The 26,487-nt window shown below is 48.9% G+C and overlaps 10 protein-coding genes across 10 annotated transcripts; 6 read left to right on the forward strand and 4 right to left on the reverse strand.

The window, feature by feature from the left end:
• Positions 1-813: 813 nt before the first annotated feature.
• BO85DRAFT_445724 (uncharacterized protein) lies at positions 814-1,985 on the forward strand. Its single transcript, XM_025659339.1, has one exon. The coding sequence runs from the start codon at positions 1,053-1,055 to the stop codon at positions 1,701-1,703; it is 651 nt and encodes a 216-aa protein (XP_025520233.1). The 5' UTR covers positions 814-1,052; the 3' UTR covers positions 1,704-1,985.
• A 514-nt stretch (positions 1,986-2,499) lies between these two features.
• BO85DRAFT_445725 (uncharacterized protein) lies at positions 2,500-3,344 on the forward strand. Its single transcript, XM_025659340.1, has 6 exons — positions 2,500-2,571; positions 2,628-2,778; positions 2,873-2,946; positions 3,004-3,051; positions 3,114-3,236; positions 3,295-3,344. Exons 2-5 carry the CDS (start codon positions 2,704-2,706, stop codon positions 3,214-3,216), a joined length of 300 nt encoding a protein of 99 aa, XP_025520234.1. The 5' UTR covers positions 2,500-2,571; positions 2,628-2,703; the 3' UTR covers positions 3,217-3,236; positions 3,295-3,344.
• Positions 3,345-6,312: 2,968 nt separating this feature from the next.
• Positions 6,313-7,019, forward strand: BO85DRAFT_516831 (uncharacterized protein; the record flags this gene model as incomplete). The annotated part of the gene is made up of 3 exons (XM_025664869.1): positions 6,313-6,387; positions 6,457-6,533; positions 6,611-7,019. 3 exons carry the CDS (start codon positions 6,313-6,315, stop codon positions 6,771-6,773), a joined length of 315 nt encoding a protein of 104 aa, XP_025520235.1. The 3' UTR covers positions 6,774-7,019.
• Positions 7,020-7,719: 700 nt separating this feature from the next.
• Positions 7,720-11,461, reverse strand: BO85DRAFT_484324 (DUF3433 domain-containing protein; the record flags this gene model as incomplete). The annotated part of the gene is made up of 3 exons (XM_025663231.1): positions 7,720-10,538; positions 10,591-11,037; positions 11,089-11,461. The coding sequence occupies 3 exons, from the start codon at positions 11,459-11,461 to the stop codon at positions 7,720-7,722; spliced, it is 3,639 nt and encodes a 1,212-aa protein (XP_025520236.1).
• A 2,457-nt stretch (positions 11,462-13,918) lies between these two features.
• Positions 13,919-14,921, forward strand: BO85DRAFT_131458 (uncharacterized protein). Its single transcript, XM_025653989.1, has 2 exons — positions 13,919-14,344; positions 14,421-14,921. The coding sequence occupies exons 1-2, from the start codon at positions 14,215-14,217 to the stop codon at positions 14,642-14,644; spliced, it is 354 nt and encodes a 117-aa protein (XP_025520237.1). The 5' UTR covers positions 13,919-14,214; the 3' UTR covers positions 14,645-14,921.
• Positions 14,922-14,965: 44 nt separating this feature from the next.
• Positions 14,966-15,695, reverse strand: BO85DRAFT_445729 (nuclear transport factor 2 family protein). The gene has a single exon (XM_025659341.1). The coding sequence runs from the start codon at positions 15,588-15,590 to the stop codon at positions 15,198-15,200; it is 393 nt and encodes a 130-aa protein (XP_025520238.1). The 5' UTR covers positions 15,591-15,695; the 3' UTR covers positions 14,966-15,197.
• A 23-nt stretch (positions 15,696-15,718) lies between these two features.
• BO85DRAFT_502093 (FAD-dependent oxidoreductase) lies at positions 15,719-17,393 on the reverse strand. The gene is made up of 2 exons (XM_025664190.1): positions 16,668-17,393; positions 15,719-16,613 (listed from the first exon to the last, which is right to left on the reverse strand). Exons 1-2 carry the CDS (start codon positions 17,286-17,288, stop codon positions 15,906-15,908), a joined length of 1,329 nt encoding a protein of 442 aa, XP_025520239.1. The 5' UTR covers positions 17,289-17,393; the 3' UTR covers positions 15,719-15,905.
• An 815-nt stretch (positions 17,394-18,208) lies between these two features.
• Positions 18,209-20,330, forward strand: BO85DRAFT_516835 (MFS transporter). The gene is made up of 10 exons (XM_025664870.1): positions 18,209-18,434; positions 18,481-18,617; positions 18,666-18,748; positions 18,798-18,895; positions 18,944-19,064; positions 19,108-19,486; positions 19,534-19,664; positions 19,711-20,038; positions 20,084-20,189; positions 20,233-20,330. Exons 1-10 carry the CDS (start codon positions 18,305-18,307, stop codon positions 20,301-20,303), a joined length of 1,584 nt encoding a protein of 527 aa, XP_025520240.1. The 5' UTR covers positions 18,209-18,304; the 3' UTR covers positions 20,304-20,330.
• Positions 20,251-21,054, reverse strand: BO85DRAFT_445731 (Dabb family protein). Its single transcript, XM_025659342.1, has 3 exons — positions 20,889-21,054; positions 20,698-20,808; positions 20,251-20,638 (listed from the first exon to the last, which is right to left on the reverse strand). Exons 1-3 carry the CDS (start codon positions 20,949-20,951, stop codon positions 20,483-20,485), a joined length of 330 nt encoding a protein of 109 aa, XP_025520241.1. The 5' UTR covers positions 20,952-21,054; the 3' UTR covers positions 20,251-20,482.
• Positions 21,055-22,374: 1,320 nt separating this feature from the next.
• Positions 22,375-24,381, forward strand: BO85DRAFT_466054 (Zn(II)2Cys6 transcription factor; the record flags this gene model as incomplete). The annotated part of the gene is made up of 4 exons (XM_025662107.1): positions 22,375-22,605; positions 22,653-23,300; positions 23,367-23,641; positions 23,710-24,381. The coding sequence occupies 4 exons, from the start codon at positions 22,375-22,377 to the stop codon at positions 24,221-24,223; spliced, it is 1,668 nt and encodes a 555-aa protein (XP_025520242.1). The 3' UTR covers positions 24,224-24,381.
• Between the last annotated feature and the right edge of the window lie 2,106 nt (positions 24,382-26,487).

Raw genomic sequence — 26,487 nt, forward strand, 5'->3', positions numbered from 1 at the left:
TCATAGCAGACTGGCGGAGGAGTTATGATGATTTCAAAAGCTAATCGGTGCATAAGTTCATGGATAAAAGTATGCATGGTCGACTTTATAATCACTCTGAAATGTAGATGCTTCTTTCACTCGGCACTACACACGTAGATGGCCTATGCTAGGTTACTGGGGCCTGTCTTTCTTTGACGGCCGACTGTTCACTACTACTATCCAAGGAACATTGCTGTAACAGAACTATAAATGTCAGTTGTTTCTAGCTTCCATATCTATAATACTTGTGAAAAACATTTCTATTTGATTTACAGGCTTTTCAGTGATCTCTTCAAGTCGGGTACTATTCTGCAGAATAAATAGAATTTTACTTGTAAGTGAAAGTCACATCAGCCATGATATATATAAGCGGGAGTATGACCATTAGCATAACCCTCAGAAGACACTACTATGACTACTGGTCGTATGAACAGAAGTCTTGTTCACCATTCTTGCATATTCAAGTTTCCAAACCAAGTACTGCGTCTAACAGGTAATTCTCAACCCTCTACATTCAATTCGCCTTCATTGATCCTCTAAAGCGCTAGTCTCTGGGCTCCCCCGCACTCAGCGTGGTGGGTGCGGGACAGTCCAAAGCTCGCATGGACACAAAAATAAACCTCACGATGAGATCTATCAAGTGGCCAACTCTACGGCGTTCCCGACATTATGGCCTCTTTAGGAAAATCGTGTTGAGACAGTACGCGGGAAGACCTGGGATCTCCGATGCCAAGGAACCACCGCGACCATTTATAGCTTAGGCGAGGCAAATGTTTCAAACCCGTCGGTTCCCTCCGCTCTTCATTCGCGATGTCTCACCTCTACCAGCTGATGTGCATGTAGAGGACCCTGATTCCTCAAATCGAACAGCTCTCTTCGTTCATCTCTCTTCAAGATACGAGGCGGATAAAATTCTGTCGATGCCAGAGTGAAGAGATATAAAAGCCCCCTGGAGAGACAAGAAAAGCCCACTCTTTCCAGTCAGACTCATCAGCTTGCTTTTTTGAGGGCTACATTCTGGAATGCCCAACATGTTGATCTTCCCCACAATTGCCACTCTCGTGGCTCTTGCAGCCTCGTCCACCGCCATTCTGCACCCCCGCTCTATCACCCCCCCAGAGGGATGTCCTATCCCCACCTGGGAAGTTACCACCTTCCATTGGTACAACGGGTCAAAGAGCCTGGACTGCGTCCATAACGAGGCAGACATCAACTTCAAAGATTGTCTATGCGGCAATGGCTGGTGTGCCCCCGACCCGGCCACCTGCAACGGCAGCATGGTCAATGTTTGCTGGACCGGAATGCCCAATTATCAACCATGGGGATATGGTCCGCCCGAGACCCTTGACATCGACTTTGCAGATGGGTTGACCTGCCACGACGAGTACATCGGGTATCGAGTTCATGACATCGGAAACGGAGCATCTAATTGTGGATACGCTGATCGGGGCGAGGGAAGGATCGTATCTTTCTATGGCAGCTCCAATTATGCGACCTCCACGGGGCATATGGATTATGTCTTGGGAGATGGGCATGCGCTGGAATGTGCAAACGGTAGCCTGATTACCTATTCTGGTAGTACAAATTTTACTTTGACATGCACGCATGATCAGTATTTCAATGCGACATGTACGGCGCCAGATTTTGTTATTCCAGTGTTGAGTTATGAGTGGGTGTCCTAGCTTGGGCGTGATCAAGGGAGGGCTGGAAAAGTTGGTAGTGGCTCAGCTGAGTGTCAAGTCGATTAAACACGATACTTGCATGAAGTATTGGATAGTCAAATATATGGGCAGGTTCGGACCCATCACTCTGGCTTTGGGTCCGAGTACGGAAATTCTCTTCAATGTGCGCTGTATTCAGTATTCTTTTGCACCGCTGTTAGATGGCCATGTTCCATGTTCTTTTTAACTAGTCACAGTAGCCCTTTTTACCCAAACTCGAACATTTGGGAGCAACACAATGCCTTTGTTGTTGCTCAAGTACGCAATAAACAATTACCGTATATGGAACATAAAAGCAATGTGCAGAATGAAACTTTTATCCAAGCCAGTCCCCTAAGAAAGCCTTGTATTACCAGAAAATTCATATTCTGAGCATCGGCTGGGCAGTTATTTGATGCCCAACCCTCCGACAATATGCTGTGTATCCTAAGGGACGTGATACTTATGCGCTGGGTTCAAATCGTTCATCCCAGAAAGCTTGACACATAATATCAGTATGGTTTCCAACTGTAGAAAGGCGCAAACTTAGGAAAATCGGGCTTTACTGTTGTGACTCCCGGTAAGGCGCGGGGAAGTCCACTCGGAAGCAGCCGGGGTGTCGATCATGGCCTGGCAAAAGCAATCGGGACCTTCGTATCTGCAGCCATCCGCTAGTTGTCTGCTTGTAGATGTCATGTCACTTTTCTATGAGCATTTAATCAAAACATATCCAATGGAACTCTATATTCCATGCAATTATTCTACACCTAGAGGACCTCCGGGGTTTCCGGGTATTCTTGGCTCTGCAGGGTAGAATCAGCTGGATGGTAGGCCTAATATCTACTCCTCGGTAATGAAATCTATAACTCCGTCCAAGACTATATAATGGCTGAGATATCCCACCAGAAACAAAGTATCATCCATCGCAATCAACCTCACAAACACATACAACAAAGTCCTCAAAGACAACTACATATCCACAATGCAGTTCTCCAAGTCTATCGTGGCTACCGCCCTTGCTCTCTTCGCCTCCAGCGCTGTTGCAAGCACAGTCGATGTATGTGGAGAAATCAATCATTTGACATCTGCCCATTCGGCATCTATGTCTCGAGATCTCTTCTTTGTCCATCTGCTAACCAATATGGATTTAGATCGCCTACACCTCCAATGGCGCTTACTACAACCAGCAGGTCGAGCCTTACCAACGTACTCCGTTGACTCAGCCGTACGTTCCTCATCTCGTTAAAGACCTTCTACAAGTACGATGTTAACAACCCCACAGTGGATCCATTAGCACCTTTCAGAACACTGCCAACTGCTATCTCTTCAAGTAAATATCACCCCTCTCATAATTGTTATACCTGGATTTGTCGCTAACATTCACCCCTATAGCTACTATGGCCAGGAGGTCTACTATGTTGCAGCGGGTGCAACGAACATCGACCCTCCAGTCAACGCTGCATCCGTCCAGTGCCAAGACCCCTCTTCCAACTAGATGAGCGCCGGCTTGACGTGGTATGATCATTGCACTAGTTTGTTTGACGGTGCATTGAATTCACGCATCCAGGTACAGAATTCTGTACGCCTAGTCGAAGAACTGTTGGGTATGCAAGGGTATGTGGGAGAGTTGATGGAAGGTCAGATTCATAGTCCTGTGAAGTAATGGTGGCCAGCTACAGAGAATGCCATAGTTTTAATCATAACATGCTTCAATGACACATGTATGGGCAACATATTCCGTATCCGTCTCTCGATAGGTGAAAAGGGGAGAATGTTCTTGGCAACTAGATGTATCTATTTCGATAGAAGTGTTCACCAAATCTTGGTTCGGATAAAGTAAGATAGATTCCAATTTTGCAGCATTTTCGGTGTGTTTGAAGTGCTACTGGGTAGTTCTACGTGTCAGCTGAGGGTGCATAGTAGGGATCAGCTGCCTACGGAGAATCTTTGCTCATGTATGAAGTAGACAGACGGATGCTAAGGTTTAATGACTTTTCTTCAAACCATTGCAAAACTCGACGATGGAAATTTGCATTCCGTGGGATCTATCAACATTGTTACTTTGACTGCAAAGCCACGATATGACATTGATCAAGCAATTCATACGAACGGATTTTCCAGTGAAGCAGCAAAGCATAGCACCATAATCGCTCGCCACTGGGTTTTATTGGGGCTGTCGGCCTTGGTCACCAGTCATTTCCAGCTTGAAGGGATATACACATGCCGGGAACTACTTTAGATGTTCGTATAGTTATGCTATACCTAATTGAAAAAAATAAAAATCGCTCTGGCACAAAAAATGTACCTCGTTGCATTTAAATTTGATCCGGCCTTCTCGGAATGCCCGCGAACAATTGACTTGAGCCGGTTTAGATATCCTCTCAAGTAGGTGAATACTGACGGCCGGCGCGCTCTCAGTAACTAGTTTACATCAGACCTGCCGGCTACCCCCGTCGCAACAGACCCGAGAAATACATCCGAATCATTGACATTAAGATGTCAGCGACTGATGCATGTGTTGCATTGTTTCTTAATTGCATGCGCTAATACTAGTTCCCTGATCACTACTCCAAAATGGGATATTAATTGCAATGTACCATTCCCTACAGTGTCTACCATGCTCCGGTTGTCTCGTGCAACCCTTCCCGCGGAGAATGCAACTTGGGCATGTGAAGCCGTCCGGCTAATCCACAATATTCAGGGCATGAACATATAAAGCTCAACATGTTCGAAGTGTAGCCTGACTCTTTAATCATCAATTCATCTCTGATCAGGCGATCCACCTCACACCTACGCAATCCTTATACGAACATTCACAATGCAACTCACCACATATATCCTAGCCACTGCAATGACGCTCTCATCTGGCGTCTTTAGTGAGCCCCTAGAAGTATGTCCACAGCGTACCAATCCCATGAATACGATACAATAAAAATTTATTCTTCTATTTATCTCTAGGATACGTATATGAACATGTATAGATTGTCTATACCTCGGACGGCGTTGACCACACCCAAGAGGTACCGTGTGGTGAACTTGTTGACCTTGACTACCCATATGCGTTCTTCATTCAGAAATATAGAATATGAGATATAAACCATGTTTGAAAAGCCGAGCTAATAACAATCACACGAGAGGCCTCATCACCACGTTCCAGAATATTGGCACCTGCGAGATCAACCCGTAAGTCTTGGCCGCGCCGTGGAAGTATGATTTCGGGTTCCAATTAACAGACTTCGTATAGTAAAAGCTCCATCGGATTATAGGTCCCTCCTGGTGCTCATTCATATGATCCTGCATAACCGGCTCCAAAGGTTTTCTGTCTTAACGCAGGTGACTGGTGTGATGAGAAAGGTGCCACCATGCAATAGCTCCTCACGAAAGCCGCGCTGTCACTGCTATATTTAGTTGGTCCTGGAGCCTCAGGATGATATGCATTGAAGGGTCTTGTGATATGACTTGTTCTTTGAGGCAAAAGCACAACTAGACTACTTTGAAGATAATGAAATCCAAGGCACCTTTTAGTAGCACATTCTGATCGCTATTCAATTACTCTGATATAAATCCTAACTAGATTGTTCTCCATCTTGGTGTTAATTGCCTTGAGTTATGCGTTATTCACTATTTTCATTACGCGCAATAGCCATGGCTACGCCTGCCAACCCGCTCTATGGAGCCCAGGATCGGATCTATAGCCGATCAGCATATAGTCCCCTTAGAATGAACCAAGCTTCCCGTCCGTCCAGCTACCTTAGCTAGCTAGTAACCTTAACTTCGAGATAACAACAAGCTATTGTACACACCTCTCCATCCATCCTGCCGGTAAATGATGACAATAACTGCCGACCTTAGACAGGCAACGAGCCAGATATTCTCCGATCCTGGAATTGAATTAGCTGACCGACTCTTCTCATGCACGACTGCCAAATGTCTGCCATCGCGAGGGACACAAACACGAGTATCTCAAAGTGTCGGCAGCGCTGATCGTCGCGATGGACATATAGTGGCTGGCGAGATCGGCTACTATCGCACTAGTGCGGCGGGTGCCTCTGGATGGCCCGCGTGCACGCGTCCACCGATTGTCCCCAGCGATGGCAGAAGCTCCTGTTCACTGCGAATATAATACCATCGCAGTAAAATACAGTCGAGTATTGATATAAATGAGTTTGTGTTAAGATATGGCATCACAATTGACATGGTCACATTTCTTCAGAAATCCCCGATAACATCATACCAAGCCTTCGAAACACTCGATCTAAATCTCAGCCCAGCTGTCGATCACCAACTTAAGCTAACCAAAAGCTACAAATATCAAGCTTCCGGCATCGAGTTCCCCCGACGGCTCCGAGCAATTATCCGGATCGACAAAACAGGCCAGCAGAACCATCCCAAAAAGGCACACCAGCTGGCGAGACTATTGAAGCGTTATCATAGAGGGATACTAAACCTGCCGCCTCTTCAATAGTACTTAAACCCCCTCCAAGTACACTCACCGGATGCAATAAACCACTCAATCCAAAAACTAACCATCTGTGTCAATTCAAACCCCAACTCTTGTCTAACCCCCTACACAACTACAACAAAAAATAAAATGTTCTTCAACAAGTCTGTCTTGGCCGCTACTCTGGCCGTTTTCGCCTCCGGCGTTGTCGGCCAGTTGATCAACGTACGTTGCTACCTCCACTGCATCCTGAAGTGACGGAGACAAAGACTAATATGATCATAATGCACACAGATCGAATACGGCACCAGCGAATATGACGCCCAGACGCAACAAATTCAATTGCAAGACTTTGAGAAGCTCGACTATCCGTACGACTTTCTCCCCATCCCATCCCAACTTCCAAATACTTTAACTGTCCAGACAGATACTAATTGTATCTATGCAGCGGTACTTACTCCTACTTCTCTACCCCCGATATCTGCGATCTGTACAGCAACAGCGAGAGCGACGCCACTCTCTCGGAGGTCAGTGGCAGCAGCGAGATTCCTTCGACGTACATTGAAGCTGTGTACTGCTACACCTATGAGCAGGAGGAAGGGCTGCTGTAAATGAGTTATGTCATGGGTTTGGATATATGAATGGGCATGTTGATCAATGAGTGTGTACGCTATATGCAGGGGATGGATAAATATAATAATATATATGCTTAGACGTGTTTATGTGTATGCGTATAGTGTTCGATAAGATCGTCTACTATTATTCCTCTCTCCAAGAATCTCTCGAATTGCTGATTCATACAGAGAAAACTTCTCAAAAGTCCCCCAGCTTAATCTCACCTTGACTGTTGATTACCGCCACCTTTTCAATAATATGAAATCCCCCTTCCTCCCTCTTCTCCTCTCCCAAGTCCATTCACCGGATCAAATATGCAGCAAGTGCATCCGACACCAACCAACAGAGGGTTGAATTGCAGCAGCTTACGGGATTGGATGGCCCGTATGATACCCGCCCTCCCTTTCGAATTTTGTATCTTCAAGTGTGCTAATATAGCTGTGAAAGCGGCGATTACTCTTACTTGTCTACTTCTGCTACCTGTTATCTGTACAACAGTCCCGAAGGCGACCCGGTTCTCAGGGGAGTTAGTGGTAGTCGCGAGATTCCTACGATGTATATCGATAGTGTGTATTGTTATACTGGGCAGGAGCAGGAGCAGTAGTTGTTGTAAATAACCTTGTTATGAGTTGGTTGGGTAATACGTGATGTGCGATGTGTGGATGGGTGGTTCGGTTAATGATAGTCTACAACATGCCTGTATTTACGTAGATTATAGAATATTCCCGTCTCGATATTTCTCGCTTTGCAGGAAAGGCACCAGATAGGTGAGTGGCTTTTTCAAAGGATTTATGGACAGGCGAGAGCAAAGTTATGTGAATCGCTTAGTCTGTATAAGGAATTTATTCCCTTTGATAATTCTGTATTATATGATAAATCCTTATCATGTCAATGGTAAATCTTCATTGTGTTCATATAAATCGTGAAAAATAAAAAGGAAGTCTACTCTCTCTCCTCTGTCGCCCGCCCAACGTCAATCCCAAATCTCGGGTCGTCTCCAGCCCACCATCCTAACCCAAACACCAATCCTGAGAAATACCCCCTTCGAAGCAATTCCCCATCATTGCACCATTCCGACCCGGCAGGTAATGTGTCACTCTTCAGCACGTCCGATCCAGCAATCAGTGCCCCCGCGCCAGCAATACTGCATGGGTTGAAAGGAAGGACTTCTTTAGTGTGCATGAAATACGATGCGACTAGGGTGGACACGACCATGGCTGCGAGAAAAGCTTCGAGGATGCGGGTGGATATGGCGCTCTGCGTGAGACGGGTACGATTAGGGTCTACGATTGTGCCAGGGAAGGTAGTTTGGTTGTCACTTGATGGAATTCGTGCGTTGCCATTCATAGACTGGGCCATCAGGGTGCGGTAGAGATGTTGTGTTGCGTTGATGACAGTGGAGTAATAGGATGGGTCAGTGATGTCGGATAAGAAGAGGGATTTTTGGTCATTGAGCATGGCGGAGAAAAAGGCGTCAAACGCTTGGTCTTCCTTGTTGACAGGCTGGGAAAGGAAGCTTTCGAATTTGAGAGTGGTGGAGATATTTGTTGAAAAGACTCGGCTGGTTGAGTCGTCCGCGGCTGCAGACTGGATTTCTAGACCTGGGAGTGAGAACGAGGTTGTCGCATCGGTTTCGTCGATTTGTGGGTTGCAGGTGAACCCGCGGATCTGTGCTGTGGAATTCCCATCTATCACACCGTAGAAACCCATCAGCACCGGGCAGTCGCCAAAATCGATTGCATCTTTGAGGTATTTGAAGGCACCGAATGTAGTGCGTGTTGCGTTGGGATAGTCGGTTTCAATGGCGAAGTCAGTCGAGGTGTCCACACCCTGGCATTTCTTGTCGAGCTGCATGCGGAGGGTGAACATGGAAGAGAAATCCGAGGCTGGTCTGATGGTATAAACAATGTCTCGGGGGAGTGCATCGCAGGTGAGGTTGGCGCGGAGGGCTGGGAGGGTGACGTTGAGGAGGATCGGACTGTCGGATGTGCTGTTAAAAGAGGAGGAATTGGTTCGAACCACCCCCTCCTTATCGGTGAGGGATGCCTCACTAAGGGTAGGGAGAACAAGCTCGTCATACGTCCAAGCTGGGTATGATAGGTTGGCTCCCACCACAAGGGCTCCTGTGAGGCCGAGGCCAGGGTCGGTAGTGGTGGAAGAAAGAGGGCTGATGGTCGTGTTGAAGGTGTCAGTTCGCGCAATGGAAGCAGGGCGTGTGTATACAATGTCTTGTGTTGAATACAGCCCACTGACCGCCACTGTGAGCGCAGGGGCTAGAAGGACGGTAAATCCTGTTGCGCACACGGCCCACTGTTTCCGCTTGATTGCGGTAAAGAATGAGAACAATGTCAGCTTAGACAGGTGATTTTCCATAAGGCTGCCCGGTGCGGTCACGCCACCCTGTCGGAGCTCCAGGTACGGCTGGAATACCATGGCAGAGAAGTGGATGCAGTCGAAGAAGATGCGGACGATAAGGAATATCAGTGCCGGCAAATAGGCCCAGACGTAGTGGATGTAGCCACCTGAGGTGACAGTTCCGAGTCCGTCCTGACGGGCAGATACCTGATAGGATGCCTCTAAGCCAGCGATAATGAGAAGTGGGAGCACTATGGATATGATCCACCACCAGACATTTACCGAAATTGGCCGCCACCAGGTGAGTGGGCCAGAGCTGGCTCCAGGACGAGTCGCTTCGGTTGCTTTCTGGTCTTCCTCGATGCCAAACGTTCTCCAGCCATCGTTATCTGTGACACGGGTGTAGAATCTCCCATCTGATAGGTTGGTGGTGAGGTCTTGCGCGTTTTTGCAGCCTGTGAGCCGTTCAGACACTTTGGGGCTGCGACTTATTATGCTTGCTAGCCCAGCAATTGTGCCAGGATCACGCGACGTGCAGCGAACCGGTCTCCAGAGCCATAGCGCTGCAGTCAGAATAATCAATACTGCTAGGGTAGCTTCCATTATTCGGACTGAGAGCTCCCTGACAACCACTCTCTGGATATGGGCGGAGTATGTCCCTGCGAAATTCTCGTCTGCAGAAGACAGTAGGTATTGCCTTGCTATTTGGGCAGCCATAGCACTGAATGTCGGACGGGAAACCTTTTCCAAGATTGATGCATCCAGTAAGTCCTTCATCGTATGGGGAGAGGTCAAATTGGCGACCAGGTAAAATGCACTCGGATAGGTGCTGTTCGGGTCTGAAAGGTTATATTGATAGGTTGTAAGAGCATGCGTTGACGTATCCACGTAGTTCAGCGTATCCAAGGTGTTCTCAGCCAGCGATAGGGAAGAAATAAGTCCTGTTCCTAGCTCCATACCCTCGAACCCTGGAACTGTTCTGTTGCTAGTATCGTTGTTATATGGTTGGATGCTAGTCACACTTTGATTGCCGTAAAGCAGCGAGACGGATCCTTGCAATATGGTGTAGATGGGACTGCAAACGAGCGCCTGGATTTGGGTGCTGTTCTCAGACCAGTGGGCGGCGGCGAAAATCAGGCGTTTCTGATTCAGACTATCCGCTGAATCTGTATCCGTACATGTGGCGCTGAATACGTCGGCATAGTATCCCCCAACCGAAGAGGAGCTTTTCTCAAAGCTTGTAAATGGATACTTCGAACAGGAAGAAGTACTGAGTGTCATATTGAGTTCATCGTACTCACACATTTGTGTGCTACAACCCGAAGTCCAGTTCGCGACAGTGGCCACGTCGCATTGAAGATCAGCAGAGAACATGTCGACTGTTCCTGAAATGACAGCATCGGCACCTGTAAAGAAGTCAGTGACGCGCCTAACTGGTAGTGGAGCGATCAGTCCCACCGAGTTTCTTGCCGGAGGTTGTGAACGGTTGGAAGGCGTATTTATCGGTCGATCCCAACGGATACGACAGGTTAAGCCACCAAGCCCCAGCTACAACCATTGCCGCCGTTCCATCGACCCTGGCACCATTATACCCAGCACCGTCAAAGCTCGCTTGCGTCGTGAGTGTTGTTGGAACATCCTTCATGTAGACATTTTGCAACATGAACAGACCAGTCGAGACCACGGTGATTAATTTGATGAGCAGTGTTACGAGAACGGCAAGAACAACAGCCCAGGATGATTGCTTCATGGCACGAAACAGGATGACCACGTTCCAGTCAGACACATAATCTAGCAGCAAGGATCGTGTAGCGGGTTTTGGTCCTTGATTCATGAGCTTCCAAGGCATAAGTTGTTTCGTTCGATACTCGACCTGGCCCCAGAACCCCGCGACAATCGTAAGAACTACAGGATCAGCATGGTCCATCAGAAGACAATAAGCAAAGAATGTCTTACCTGCAGTCGGGCCATAGGTCCACAGATAATGATATCTTTCCTCACTTGTGCTCAAGCCTTCCTTCCGAGTAGATACTGAATACAACACCTCGATAACAATAATAAAGCATATGAATAGCACCACGAACACAGCCAGAGACACGGAGCGTAATATCACGGGTGACCACATGTGTTGCTGCCGTGCATACCCAGGTAGCGAGTCGCCATCACTCTCACTAGACGCGCCCCTCACATCTGTAGATGGCCGTTTCCCGGGCAGGCGCGCAAAGGCTTTTCCTTTCGGCAAGATATTGCCCAACATTTCGGACGTATATAGGCCGTGAGCACCAGCAGCACCACCGCCTGTCAGTTGTTCCCTCAAGGGTATCCACATCGTCAAAAATATCTGACGTGGGGGCGGTTCGAGCGTCAGGTATAAGTAAGGACATTTTGGGGAAGGGATTGTCGCAGCGGCACAGCCCACCGTCAATCCCTGCATAGCCTGATCCTTTGCGTGCTTGAGACGCTGACGGCAAGGCTGTACGACCGTGGTTGTTGATGGTGCCCTGGGTGGGTATCCAATATGTAAAATGACTTGTCCAAAGGTTATGGGGTGGCTGTAGCATGATTCAGTTGATTTAAAGTATTGTAAACACTCATGTCGTGGAAGCGATTCAAGCATTCCTACCATGGGTCTCTTGCGGATAAGTGTTGATACGAGGCTGATCCCTGCCGCCAACTCCACTTGGGCGCCACTTCATTCCAAGCAAGGGACTGCTGGTCCAACCAGCTGCTGATTTGGTGCGGAGATAATACGGGACGGGGCTTGGCGAGGTTGAGGCATGGCCAAGCACGAGGCTGGAACTTGAAACACATGAAGGATGACAAGGATGTCGAGAAGAAGCCGGATAATCAGGTAATTCTCCACCACAATACGGGCCACCGAGTCCCCTTTCGACATTTGACTTGGGAAGGAATATTGTAAGCACCGTGAGTGCCCACTTAGATAGTAGCCAAGGTCGCCTGTCAGATATACCGTCGTGCCCAGCACTTGTGCTGCAGGCGCTACACCCAATGCCACTGTAATCGGCATCGCCATATGCGGCTGCCCAATCGATAGAGCTCACACGAGAAAGTCTACCTACTCATAATTTGCTGCCTTTTCGTGCTGAGTCCGGGACCCTGATGGGAGGGTATAGTGAAGTTGGCGCAGCATGGTGCGTTGAAATGGTGTAGTTTTGACGGATGGATGAATTGTTCGGAAGTTGCTCCGATGGCGGTCGGCGGATAAATCCGTTCCGCTCTTTGGGTTCGCTGCCATGCAAGGCAGATGTTTCTTCTATCTTTGTCTATGGAATATTACTCGGTTTTATTTAGACATCAGAGAAGGATAGGCATCACGGCAATATGTACAATCGGATTGAGCCAAGTGATGAAACTTATTGGTGTGGACGTTAGCGTGTACATTGTCACTATTGATCGAAGTATTGAGAACTATTGATTGTCTGACACCATAACATGTTCTCTGAGTGTAACTATTGACAAATAGCCAGTATCAATTGTCTTACATGCTATTTTGTATATAGCACCGCTGAAATCTTTCTCCGAAGGGATTCCCCCCTCCCGCCTCACTTTTGAGCGGAGCAAGGAAGTCATATGTGCTGGAACTAAAGACTGCAAGTCATTAAATTCATATCTTCAATATTTGGTATGTTTATGCCCAGGAAAACCGAGAAAGAAGGATAAAGGAGATGAGACCAACCCTTCAAGAAGGCGAAGGATAGAGATGAATTGAATCGTGCTTTCCTTTTTCACACTGGTTCTTTCGCATCATGTCGAAGACTTACAAACGTAACCACTCTCACATGAGGTAGGTACTTCCCAGTATTCAGAAAAAACCATAGTTATGTCCCTATGCAGCACAATCCAGAAGAGTCTGTTTAACCAGATAAAACCCTGGGGAAGTTCTCATGATTAGTACATCTTACAAATATGGTAGGGCTGAGGTTTATTTCTTCTTCACTGGTTTCGGGGTGCAGGTCTCATCACACGTCGCACAATGTACAGAGTACAACTAGTGGACTAAATATGCACCTGTGATACACTATTAGGAAGGCATCCTCCGGCTAGATCCGTCCCGATTCCGCAGTTCAAAGTGTACCCTGCTTCTTCCGGGGTATTGAGGAATTTGACTTTGGTGTTTCAAGTCCACTTCCAGTCAGGAACCCATGATATTAAATGCCCAGGACACAAGGTAAGCTACGTTTTAGGTTGCTGAAGCGCGCGATAGAAGTGAGATGAATCCCCTTACTAACTGGCTATTTACTCACCGGGCCAACAGGACCAGGAAATCAATTTGATTTTCCAACCGACCGGGGTCCCAGCTCCATGTTGCACAAAGGCGCCAACTATGAGAAATCAGTAGACACGATCGGCGAACCATCTTCCGCAGAACGTTCACGGCCCGATCGAAACTTGATCGCTTCTGGCTACGTCCGTACTGCATCTCGGATGCATCGGAGACTCTTGAGTGAAGTATTCCTTGACCTCGGCGCTGTACAGAGCCACTAACGCGGACTAATCACAGTTACATCGTCTATTTATGACATTGACAAATGTCTCTCTTAGGACACCACTACGCAAATAGTCCTCTATTTGATCGTACCAGAAATTGTACTCTAGTGAAGCGGCCTTGCGTTCTCCTATTGAACCAATTGGGCAACGCGGCACCTCATCGTGAGAAGAAGTACTTCGAAGCTAGGTCGATAGTTGTATGCAACGTTACTTCCCATCGTCATATGAGTGCTAAGATGGTATAGTGTGCACGCAATCTGGTAGTTTACCAAGACATCACAGTGATACGACGCCCTAATCATTCGAGACATGAGACATGATGCAATGTGATGCAGTTGACTATCACTCTAGTAGGAAGCACAAGCTCATCACGAAGGGGAAACAACAGTCAAACATGGCAATGATTATCGAAGTCCTCTCGCTAACAGAGGTCCTGAATTTATATAAATCCTCGCCGCTCACCAGAACCTCCCTCGAACATCCAACAATCGAGCTTCCTCAAGCCAATTCTCAAGCATTCCAATCTCAGCCTTGCAACTCGTCTTCAAACAAAACCAAGCCAAATCTTCCACCATGCGTTTCACTGCTCTCATCGCAGCCACCATGGCTCTAGCAGGCTCTGCCGCAGCACAGTGCCCGGCTGGTGCCACTGCCAATTGCAAGCCAGGCTTCAACTATTGCACCTCGACGCTGAATAAACTAGGTAGTCCCCTTACTTCTCGATTACCTGTCCGTGTTTCGGTAATGAAAGCTAACCATATTATTTACTCCTTTAACAGGCGACGCCGACTCGGCCATCCGCGAAGCACTGAGAGCTGCGGGCTACAGTAGTATAAAAGTTAAGAATGCTGGCTTGTGGGACGACCTCGTTTTCCATTGCAATGATGACCATACACTTAAACTGGAGAATCAGTGCGATTTTGGGTCCCGGTGTGCGGATGGTGGTGTGGGCCAGAATGATTACTGCAAGAAATCAGAGCTCGGTGGTATATTCGGACGGTGAATCCGTTCAGTTTGTGTCTGGTTCGTCCTACGGCTATAACTGAAGGGTTTCAATCGAGGGTGTGAGGATACTGCAATAGTCGAAGAGGCATTAAAGGGAAGGGGAAAGGGACAATAGTGAGACACTTGTACGTTCGTTTGCCTTGCTAGGAATGGAAGCCATGCATCATTTCAAACTTGGACACTCTTACTTGTTGGGTTTTACAGTTGTACAATTGATGTGAAGCTCGTTCTCTCAGAAGTCGCAAGCAAACTAATTCTCTAATAACAATCACAATAGAATTTTATATCTGTTTGGAATGAGTGTATCCTTTCTAGTCATAAGTTGCAGTGTCATCGATATTCATTACTGAGTAGGTACTAAGCAGCATGTATAATTTGCAAATCTCTGCAACAATCCATGTTAGCATGTAGTATCTGAGTCATAGTATCATTCAAACTAACTCATTTATCAATAGCAACTGTTCAAACAATCCCAGAACACACCGGCTTCTCTAACTCTCTCCTTGCCATCCTCAATCCCTGTTTGTCTCCAGTGCCCATAACCAATCAATCTACCCCAATGGACTCCCCCCACTCATCCAAACCATGACTTTCTCAATCCTCCCCTGCTCATCCATATCAAAGAAATTACAATTAAGCATATCCCTCTGTATCCCATCCTCCGGCACTCCAATGTACCGCTGCTGCGTGGCAACTTTCCCCGCCTTCTCATCAACAATCATGCTCACCACTCGGTGCTCCATTGAGGTAGACTGAGTGATGAAATCGTCCAGCATGGCCTGGATAGCATCCCGGCCTGTGAAGGTTACGTTGCCTGCCGTGACCACGGTGAAGGTTGCGGTGGGGGAGAAGAGCGACATGGTGGTCGGGAGGTCGCCGGCGTCGATGGAGGTGAAGTAGGTTGTTATTGTTTCTGATAGGGTGGTATATCCGTTTGTGGTCATTTTGGTGGTTTTTCTTGAGACTAAGAGGTTGCTTTGAGGAGATGGATGTAGTCGGTTGGAAGTGGGATGTGATATGGTGATAATGGTGTGTGGTGAGGGGAACGAAGGGGTTGGGGATGAAGAAAGGAGAATATTCCCGAGGAATATTGGCTCTTAGTGGGGTACGGTTAGTAGGTTGCTTACTTTACTATATCGGGTGTGCGGGGCAGTGATCGACGGGTAGCTATGTATTGCGAAGCTCTGTATAGTTGAATTAAAGTGTATGGTTATATCTATGTACTATCCAGTGATTATTGATAAAGATTTAGGTAGAACCTATGTGTGGGCCTCAACCTGGTTAATCATCGCATGCATACGCGCTGCTCCATCCTCCGCAAACATCATATCCTCGACCTCGATTGAGTCCACAATATGCGCTCGTCCTCGGGCACGCATGTCTGCTTCGTAGGTATCAATAGCGCGTTCTACTGCTGCTGCGTCTTCATCTGCTTGTTGGCTGTCACTGCGCTTCTCAAACTCAGCCATGAGGGCATCGAACAATACCAACGCATCATACATGGCAATGTTGACCCCGTCGCCATTCGGCGTCGCCAGGTGCGCTGCATCTCCGAGCAGCGTGACTCCAGGGACTCGCGTCCAGTTCGGACTCCCGTCAAGGAAGATATCTGGGTCAAGTCGGTGCAGTGGCCACGGACGCCAGGGACCCTCTGCTGCTTCGGCGAAGGCGCGGAGGTGCGGCGCCCACTCAGCGTAATACTTCAGTACTGCGGCGCGCGCTTTCTCGGGATTTGTTATGTCGGCTTCGCCTCCAGGTTTGGTAAATGTAGACGGGACTTCAAGACCCATGTAGACGCGGTAGGAGCGGTCGGACATCTGCTGTATGCACAGGGTGCAGCCTCGGGTCATGGCGAGAGAGTTGCCAGCGCCTACCATATCATGTGCTGCTGCGTACTGCGGATTGCCGGGTGATATGCGACCTTCAATGAACATTCTTCCAGAGTATTGTGGTTTTGCAGGAGTTATCTAGTAGGATATGTCAATTAATGTGATAATGATAGTGGATGGATGGCTACATACCAATGGGCGGACCCTGCTCCACGCACCGTCAGCGCCGACAACGAGTCTGAAACCGCTTTCCGTTGAACCGTCGGCAAATTGCAGTCTGCAGTCCGCACCATGCCCATGACCGATCTTACTGGTCCGTTCAACCCCCTGGAGTGCGCTGGCCCAGCGGATGCGATGCGCAGGTAACGAGTTCAGCAGCAGTTGTCGCAACTGCAAGCGGTCGATTTCAGGAGCATCGCGACCTTCACCAAACCTCTTGCGGAATTTGCCACGGAAATCCTGCACTATCACAGTCGTTGCATCTCGACGAGCCAGCTTCTCGAACTCTTCAATTAGGCCTGCGCGCCGCAGTGCTTCTTGGCCTGTGTCCCCGTGAAGGTCGAGTGTGCCACCCTGAAATTGCAGGGCGTTTTCTGGCGAGGTATCGCGTTCAAATACGACATAGTTGATACCAGCTGTCTCAAGGAGACGTGCGAATGTTAGTCCGCATGGACCACCGCCGACTATGGCTATCGGGGCGGGCTTTCTTATGGTGGCGATGGTGCGGGCTGCAGGAGAGTGGTGTGGTTTGAGGAACGTCAGTTGGGAGAAGCTTTTTCGTATGCTTGTAGCTTGTGAGAATAATCGGGACATTGTGAAGTCTTTGTTTTATTATTGATTGTGGCCATGGGTGGATAAATGACAGATTCGAGACTTTATATAAGAACCTTCGGGTGGTAGTAAAACCCGAGATTGACCAACAGCGGGTGCCAGATCTCGGACGTTAGAAAGTCCCGAGGCCAAAACAATACCCTTTTTCCAACTTATAACCACTTTCAAAGGCCGGAACCATGGGCTATTGGGAATTCAGTTTACATGCGGATAAGATGTATAGCTCCATCAGAACTTTTTATTCTCAAGGACTCGCAATCGTTATTAGCACAAGAGCTGTGTGGCGGAAGCTGCACCACCGAGTTGACAAATCTCAACCCCAAAATAGTAGGATTCCACAGGACACTTATGCCAACAGTAAGTAATTGACAGAGCCCGCAAAACGATTTTGACGTCGTCGTGATAACAGTGATGATAGAAATTCCGTTTACAAGAAACGCACATCTTTCTTAGATCGTTGACAGGTATCAGGGAGGCACTACTATGCAGGGTCCAATCTCTAGAGCCACGAGGAATATATTAGTCTGGTGGCTTGAGCAGGACTAGGCTACGGACAGCGAGGATAGCGGTAGACAGCCAACACATGGCTTTACCCAAGTTAACTAGGCCATGATACGCTAAAAATCAACTAAGGATTCAGCCCAGGAACAGCTTTCTAGTCTCTTCCTGACACTAATTAGCGGCGGCAACAGCCCACCTCTATTTATATTGTTGACATCTGCTCGTCGGCCGAGATAGCATCAAGCCTATCGCCGATCGCGTGCTAGTGGGGTAACCTGCCTTCATCTAAATCCTTTCCCCAACTTACCTTCCCCCATTAATTAACAGTTAGTTAACAAGCATGTTTTATGATGAGTCACATCGAGGTGTAGCTGCCGATAAGGCACTCAGACTGATGCTGCCTGATAAGCTCGGCTTATCCGTTCCATTGCTTTGCTTCTGCCCATCCCACTTCATTGTTCATCTAGCGTTCATCGAATTCACTTTTCTTGACGGTTATGGCTGCGGATGAGACTACCCGGTTACTTCCACGACCCGAAGACGGGATTTCACCCGATCAGGAAAATAATGAGACAACTGGAAGCATTTCTCGGGGTACCGGACTGGCCATCTTCATCGCATACCTAGGTATTCTTGCTCACGCACGGGATAAAGCGATCGCTGACACAAATAGGTGCTTTCCTAGCCAGCACAGATGAATCTCTCGTCATTGCGACTTACGATATCATTGCTTCCGAGTTCCATGAGCTGTCAAAAGCATCATGGCTGGTGACAGGATACAATCTGGGCTATTGCATTGCTTTGCCGGTGGTAAGTAGTGCTACCGGCAATGAAGGTGCTTGGTATTGACAGATGCAGTACGGCACCCTCGCAGATACCTTGGGACGCCAGAGATCGATGCTTCTGGGATACCTAGTATTCGCTCTTGGCTGTCTGATTAGGTCGGTGGGACTCCAGCTGTAGCGTTCTTTATTCCTCTGACTCCAGCAGTTCCCTCAGCAATTCAATGAACCAATTGATAGCCGGACGGATCATCAGCGGCGTGGGGTCTTCTGGCATGGTGGTCATGATTTCCATCATTATAACGGGTACGATGATGTGCCGCCTTCATTTCACTCGGAAGCTAATGTGTATAGATCTGGCGGCGCCCAGCGAGGTCGCTTTATTGCGCAGCTACACCAACGTCGTGAACATGCTTGGAAGGGGTGTCGGAGCTCCGCTGGGACGAGTTATAGTGAATTCACTAGGTTGGAGATGGTAAGACTTCTGTCTAATTGTTTGAGCACGGCTAATAGCACAGGGCTTTCACCGGTCGGCTACCTCTTATTGTGCTGTGTCTGTTTCTATCCCGGGTGCAGTTCCCTACAAAGCCTCGCACAGCCACTCCGGTCGCTGAGAGGTCCAAGATGGAAAAGCTGAGAAGCCTGGATTATTTCGGCATTTTCAGTTTCGCGGCGGCTGTTTTCACCCTACTATTAGCTTTGACAACAGCTGGAACACTTGACGGAAAGCTCTCCACAGTGTACGCTCTGCTCGGGGTGTGCGCAATAGCTACCGTAGCATTTATCTGCCATGAATGTCTATGGGCAACGAAGCCGCTAGTACCGTTGCGACTGGTCACCAAGGGCGTCGGACAATATTGGCTGGTGCAAGTAGTGTTGTTTAGCGGACGATGCGGAGTAGGTTGCAACAATGCCCTTGCTGCGCAATTCACTGACAAGCCAAGGTCACCACCACCATCACGCAATACCTCACACAAGTGAGGCAAATGCAGGAGGAAGGGGCAACTTTCTTCCTCGTTCTGAGCACCATGGCTCTAGCGATGGGCTCGATCATTTCGGGGTTCTCCATCAAACGGTCAGTCACAGTATACCTGTCCAGTTGCTTGTCCTAATTGATCTAGAACCAAACGGTATAAGACTATGAGCCTCGGGTCCGCCGCGATTAGCATAGTTGCATCCACTCTGCTATTCTTCTCGTTGCATTTCGATCGCCCCGTCTGGGAAACGCTCCTCGTCATTCCGATGAGTACACCCATCGGTATCATCATTTCGGGAGAGTTTGTTGGCATGACCGGTCGTGCACCAGCGGAAGACATGGCCTCGTGTGTAGGGGCATACTATCTCAGCCAACAGTTGGGGGTGATTCTTGGCGGATCCATCGCACCGCTGCTGGTGCGGATGGGATTTATGCAGGATATTGCCGGAAAGTTTGGTCCGAGGACCCCAGAAGTATGTTTCACAGTGTAGTGGTTTGTCGCAGTCTAACAGACATAGATTGCCCGCCAAGTTCTCAGTGACGCACGGTATGTCGATACGCTGCCGGAGGGTATGCAGGCGGTTGTCCGATCGAGTCTGCAGTACGGATATCAGTTCATACCAGGTAATTATACCTCTCCCTGTGCGGACATTCGCTAATGAGCTAGTTCTTGCCACGGTGACTGCGGCGTTGTGTTTGCCCAGCTGGATCCTTACGCCGGAGGAGAGGCTGGATTAGAGATAACCATGTCCGCAATGTTGGCGGCGACGCAACGGTCGGAAAATCGAACAGATTCAGAACATCACTAAAAGTTGATTTCTTCGCTTGCTGCATCATATGTACATTCATGTTTTCGTCTCTATTCTTGCGCAATTATACCGGTTTAGTATATTTGAGGTCATCATGTCTGCGAAGGATTAGAAGACCCCCTCGGTGAAATCGACCACCTGGGACTTTTCGATCAGACCATCCAGGGTCTTGACGAAGCCTAGATGCGCGGGGTCTTTGGTGAGATAATACTCTCTGTCCTGATCGGACTCAAATTCCATGACGAATACATGGGTGATTCCATTCTAGCCGTTTATCAGCGCGTCCATTGTTCAATCCAACGACGTCGGCAGAGATGACCTACATTGTTACCCTCCGGCGAATCCTGCTTTCCCGCTTTCAATGACTTGATGTATGGCTGCTGAGTGGTAGGATGTAGACACTTGTCTTTCAGGGAGACGAGATGAGCGCACGTCTAGCCAGAAAACAGTCAGTCAGTCAGTCATCACTTGCTGTGGTGTGATTTGTGAGATGACGTAAGGGATGCTGACTCACCTCCTGGACCTTTTCGGGGGCGAGAGAGGCTTTGAACTGGAATTGGACGATGTGAGTGATCATATTGGAGTACGAAGGGTGTGACCAGCAATAGTGAGGCGGACTTCGGGGAAGACGTTCCTTGTTGGGATAGGAAGGTGGTGGTGATGCAGTGAAGCTGCAGTAGTGCTGCGGAGGGGAAAGGACTGAGCAGCAACCCTGACTTGACACACCAAGACGTCAGTGCCAGTGGAGATGGGATCAGTCAGCAGGAGGGTCAGTCAGGTCACAGGATTTCTTTCATTATTCTTCACCCTAATATACAGTAAACAGTAAACACATATTGAATGCCGAGTGTACTCCATACGATGTACTTCATCCCAGCCAGACGGGGATCCCGGGCGGGCACTTTCTTCCGATGATGAAGCTGCGACCGGCGACTGGGATGACATTTCCACATTTCCATTCCCCGCCAGTCAGCCACCCCCTCGTACTAATGATGATTAGATTGCAGAGGACTACTGCAGATACTTCCGGGCATCAAGGCATTGCGCTGTGACCGTGACATTGTCACACCAGTCATGATTGGCAACGGCCACGCGGCGTCGGGGACCATTTCAATGCCAGTCGGGGATTGTCCAGGGACTCGGAGTCGGGATCCTCATTTAAAACAGACGGGGACCCGGAGCCACTCCCCCACATGATTCCAAGGGGGTAGAAGAAGGAGTCTAGAATAGACGCCGTCGATAGTCGCCGACCGGGTGGGAAGGTTAATTTGCTTGTGTCACTGTGGCACCGGACCACTCGCCGACAATTAATTGTGGAGGAAATGCATTGATTAGATGTGCCTGTCGAGGGTTAGTCAAGTGAAGCCCGAGAACATGCATATCGGGAACCACCCAGCGAACATCTCCGCCAGTGCCTGCAGCCAACCAACACCCAAACACTATGTCGATCGACAAGGTGATGGTGTGATGAGTGACATCCCAACACACCGGGTTTAGGCGGCTGATCCGGTTTCTCGGGTCCTTTCCTTCAGTCGGGGAACACCTGCATCAAATAAATAGATACACCTCTGTTGGACTAAAAGTACACCGGCGACCCGCCCTATCTTGCAGCGGCCTCTCCACACACTAGGCCTTGCTCGGGCGAACCCCTCGAGTTCTGTATGGCTTGTGCCTGGCAGTGGCTAGCTGGTAGGATGTAGCCTTGTTCACATTATGCAAATTCACAGGGAATCATCACCGACTGCATGCTGAGTCGATCGGAGTGCCACTGCCAACATACTCCTTGAATGTAGGCGAAGTCTGCAAATGATCAGGGCTGGTGATGGTCCCCGAACCTCGGGGATCTCGGCATGCAGGCCTGATTCCAGAACTCGGGAATCAGCCTCGATGGAGTCCGATCATTCCATGCCACCAACCCTCCATACATTGTAAATAATATATCCTTCAAATGGCCTCCCTTTACCCTGCACTTGGCTCGTGCATGCACAATCATCATCATCATGGCCGACCACCGACCCTCTCCCCTCGCCTGTATACCCTGTCGTCGTCGCCATGTCAAATGCGACGCTCGCATGCCCATCTGCACTCGCTGCCACAATAGTAACAGTGACTGTCGCTATGTTCGTTCACGGCGCGGCTTGCGGAACAGATCTAGTCCTGATCCACCCCCGGGCGATGTCGATCTCCTACCAGACTTTACCACTTGGCTCAACAACACCATTGACCTAGATGTATGCCTCTCCATCCACTAACACGAACGTCATACTAACCAACCCAGCCAGAGTTCCTCAGCCTGGACCCCAACATCGACCTCAACGATGTACATTCCGATCCTATCCAGGACCTGCCTCCATCGCCACCAGCATACACACCCGCAGTGGCCGAGTCTGAACCCCTCGCCCATGATGCCATGATCCAGCTCTACTACCACCACTTTCATCGCTCGCATCCCATCCTCCTGCCGCGGCGCAGTCTCGCTTCCTCACTCTGCCAGCACATCCCCGCGTACATCACGCATATCATGCGCTACATCGGCAGCCACTACTATCCCCAGCCCGGATTCAGCGATGCGTTCCGAGCACCCGCCTACACGGCCCTTTCCGCCCCAAACGACGGATTCAAAGTCCAGGGACTACTTCTCCTCGCCATCCTCGAGCATTCCTACGGACATGAAGAGACCGCCCGGAAACTCCTCAAAGAGGCCATCCAACTAGCATGCCACCTCAACATGACCAGTCCCTCGTTCGCACGTAGCCACTCCCGCGCGAGTCCCATCCTCGAAGAAAGCTGGCGACGCACCTACTGGGAACTCGTCGTCGTGGAAGGGCTCATATCCGCATTTGGCGGCGGGCCCATCCTGCCCAGCTACAAATGGATCAACGACGAGATGCAGTTACCTTGCGACGAAAAGGCATACAATTTCGAGGTAAGTCCATCCCCACATAACCAGTGAACCACCCAACGATTGCATTCAAAACTAACATCCCACAAGCAACTCAAACACCCAAAGCCATCCGCCACCCTCTCCACTCTCCCCAATTTCGACCTCCACCACATCTCCCCCTTCACCCACCGCATCCTCGCAACGCAAGACCTCCGCGCCGTCCTGCAAGTAACACAATCCCTCGACCCAGACACTGAACTCCAAACCGAGACATTAGACGCCCGTCTCGCCACCTCCCTAATGCGCCTCCCCTCGTCCCTCCCAGAACACGACACCGCCACCGTCGACGAAATGGTCTTTCAAACACTAATGATAACATACCTGTATGTCATCCCCATCTCCCCCATCCAATCCAACACTTAAAAAAGACGAGGCTAAACAGCAAAAATAGAAGTTTAATCTACCTCCACCACCCTCACTCCACCATCCGCCTCTCCTCATACCACCCCACTACCACTACCAGCACCCTCGCCTCCTCCTCATCAACAACATCATCATCATCCTGCACCCGTCTCCGCACCCTCCAATCCCTCCCCCTATCCACAACAACAACACATATCCCCCACCACGACTCCCCCGCCTCCAACACTCACTCCCAGAAACTCCTCCGCGCCGCAGACCTCCTCTCGAACCTGGCCACCCTCCCAAGTACCGTCCTCTCCCGAACGCCATTTTTCACCTGTGGCCTTGCCATCGCGGCCGTGGTCCATGTCGCTGCGTTAGCGGGTGGACCTCCCTCATCGCTGGCGATCAAGCATGAGGATGAGAAGGGGGTAGGGAGGGAACAGTCGCTCAAAGCGAGGATTGAGTTGGGTGTTGGGGCGTTGCAGGTATTGGGTAGGGCGTGGACGTTGGCGAGGAGGGTGAGGGGGGAGATGGTGGAGGTTTATCGGGGGAGGTGTTGATCCTATCCCATTACTACATACTACTTACAAGTTGGGTGTTTTGGTTGAGGGGGGAAGTTGGGTGGTGAAGATTGTATATAGAAAGTATGATTGGTACCTATGATGATCGAGTACACGATAGATATATACATAGATGAACCATTGGAATCTTCTGTTATATCCTTTATTCCAAATATGTGTGAGTGTGATGAATGTACGTCCAGGATAGGTTGGGTTACAGCTGTCATGATCCATCCCTTAAAGGGACTCGGGAACGTCGGAAGAGGAAGTCATAGATATGGTCATAATAAGACAGACCACCACTGAAGTGCAGTGAGTATCCCTGACCGATAGTTCAACCCATCGCACCAACCATCTTATTCCCAACCCGTGGTTCACGTATCTCAAACCTTGTCCTTGGTTTCTTCTAACACCCTCCCCTTACAACAACAGTCAAAGTGACCACACAAACTGAAAGATATCTGCTTCGATTTTATCACCATCAAGGCAAATATTTAATGCCTGCGAGTCGCTAGCTCAAAATCTCGGCGACAGTAAGTAGCCATGGCTACAAATGAATGATCTCTCCGGCTCATCCTTGGTCTGGGTATAGCAAAGGTAACAACAACCAGCCCGATTCATATTTCGCTTCGGCACAGCTCAAGGACCTTGTAGCCTGGTACTCGAGCAATTGACCTTAGCCAAGGGTTCGCATTGGGGATAGATTGAAGGTCGGTTCTGCAAGAATACCGGATTGTGGAAACATTGATAACAGAGAGGATGCACTCGCGTGTGTGTAGGACATCACTGCCGCGAATGGGGCAGTCTTACTGGCTGTGTGTGCCTGTCGATAGACCGATACTTGCAAAATTTCTGAACTGAGAATGTTCTTCGCAGTAAAGCCATAGTCACGACGATTCAAGAGAGGAGAATCCAAAGCTTCCGCTCATCGTCATGATGCTAGGTATCATCTCTTCTATGTTTCTGGTTGGAGTATGAGTTAATGGTTGAGACTTATGTCCCTTTTGCAGTTCCTTCTGAAGACCCTTATTCTGCAGACCGTGAAGGGCTGTTTCTTCTCCTCATGGCTGTTGTCGCTATCTCATTGTTACCATTCTTAAAGCTGATCTCGCTTGACTTTCGTAACATTCCTCATCCACCTTCTTCATCTCTTTAATCCTCCTTTCCATCAGTATCGATTTTGAACCTACCATGGGGATTAGGTAGGCACGCAGTTTAAGTTGCTTCATGTCACTCGCACTTCCCATTCTGTGGGGCGTTATCAAGCAGGGAAGACAAACATCGCCATCATCTCCTAATCTTATAGAAGGAACCCAGGTTCGGTGTGGAAGACATGTTTGAGATGAGATGTTATGTGTATCAGAAACACCTGTCACTTTCCCCCCATTGAATTCCTGTCATGACTGTGTTGGTGCTTTTCATCTCTACACCCCCACCCATCTTAAAGACGGTTTCCCAACATCCTTCCATGCAGACACTCCCATTCTCGATGTCCTTGATGATCTTTATCCCATGGAGTTGAAGTTGAACCGACATGTCAGGAGAGCAGTGTTTCGGAGACCGATCGGCAATTTGAATCACATGGCCGACATGGTTCGAGTGATAACCGCCTTGAGTGAAAGATGTCCACTAGGGAGTTTTGGTCGTCAGGCTCAACCTCCCTTGGCGGTCGTTCTCCTATATTTAGCTTCTTGATCACTCTCAGCTGTCAATTGATCCCTATCGACAAGCTTAATGAACCCCAGTGATTTGATTCAATTTAAAGAGCGTCTGGATATCTATCCGGGGTTGTAGCCTGTTATGAATGAAGGATAACCCACCACCTCATTTTTGGTCAACGGGTTGCACCTCCCTTTGCTGATTTTGTCTTTTCATTCAGTGTCATCCGTGTCAGTCTCAACTTGCGATCAACCGGGAGACGTCTCACTGTGTGCAGTCTCCTGCTCCGATTTGGGATTAAGCAATCAGTCCATGTTATATGTCTCGAGCGTGGCTCAGGTGGTACACTGATGACATTGTTCGTTTTCTTCTCATCACATTCTTTATCAAGTTCTGGAAAGAGATGGAACATCTGTCAAATTCCACGGCTCTTCTGCCGACCTTTCACCTCTCCACTCGGCATGTTCCATGTCGCTGTCCATTTGGGACAGAGCTGAAACAATTGTGGTCGGCTGCAATTGCTCTTCTCTTCTTGAAATTTTTGAATCAGTACGGATAGAAGATGGCGACTGACCGACCGAGCTGATGCTTAGATCATATTTTCT

Source organism: Aspergillus piperis (assembly GCF_003184755.1).
Source record: "Aspergillus piperis CBS 112811 unplaced genomic scaffold BO85scaffold_2, whole genome shotgun sequence".
NCBI classification, from domain to species: domain Eukaryota; kingdom Fungi; phylum Ascomycota; class Eurotiomycetes; order Eurotiales; family Aspergillaceae; genus Aspergillus; species Aspergillus piperis.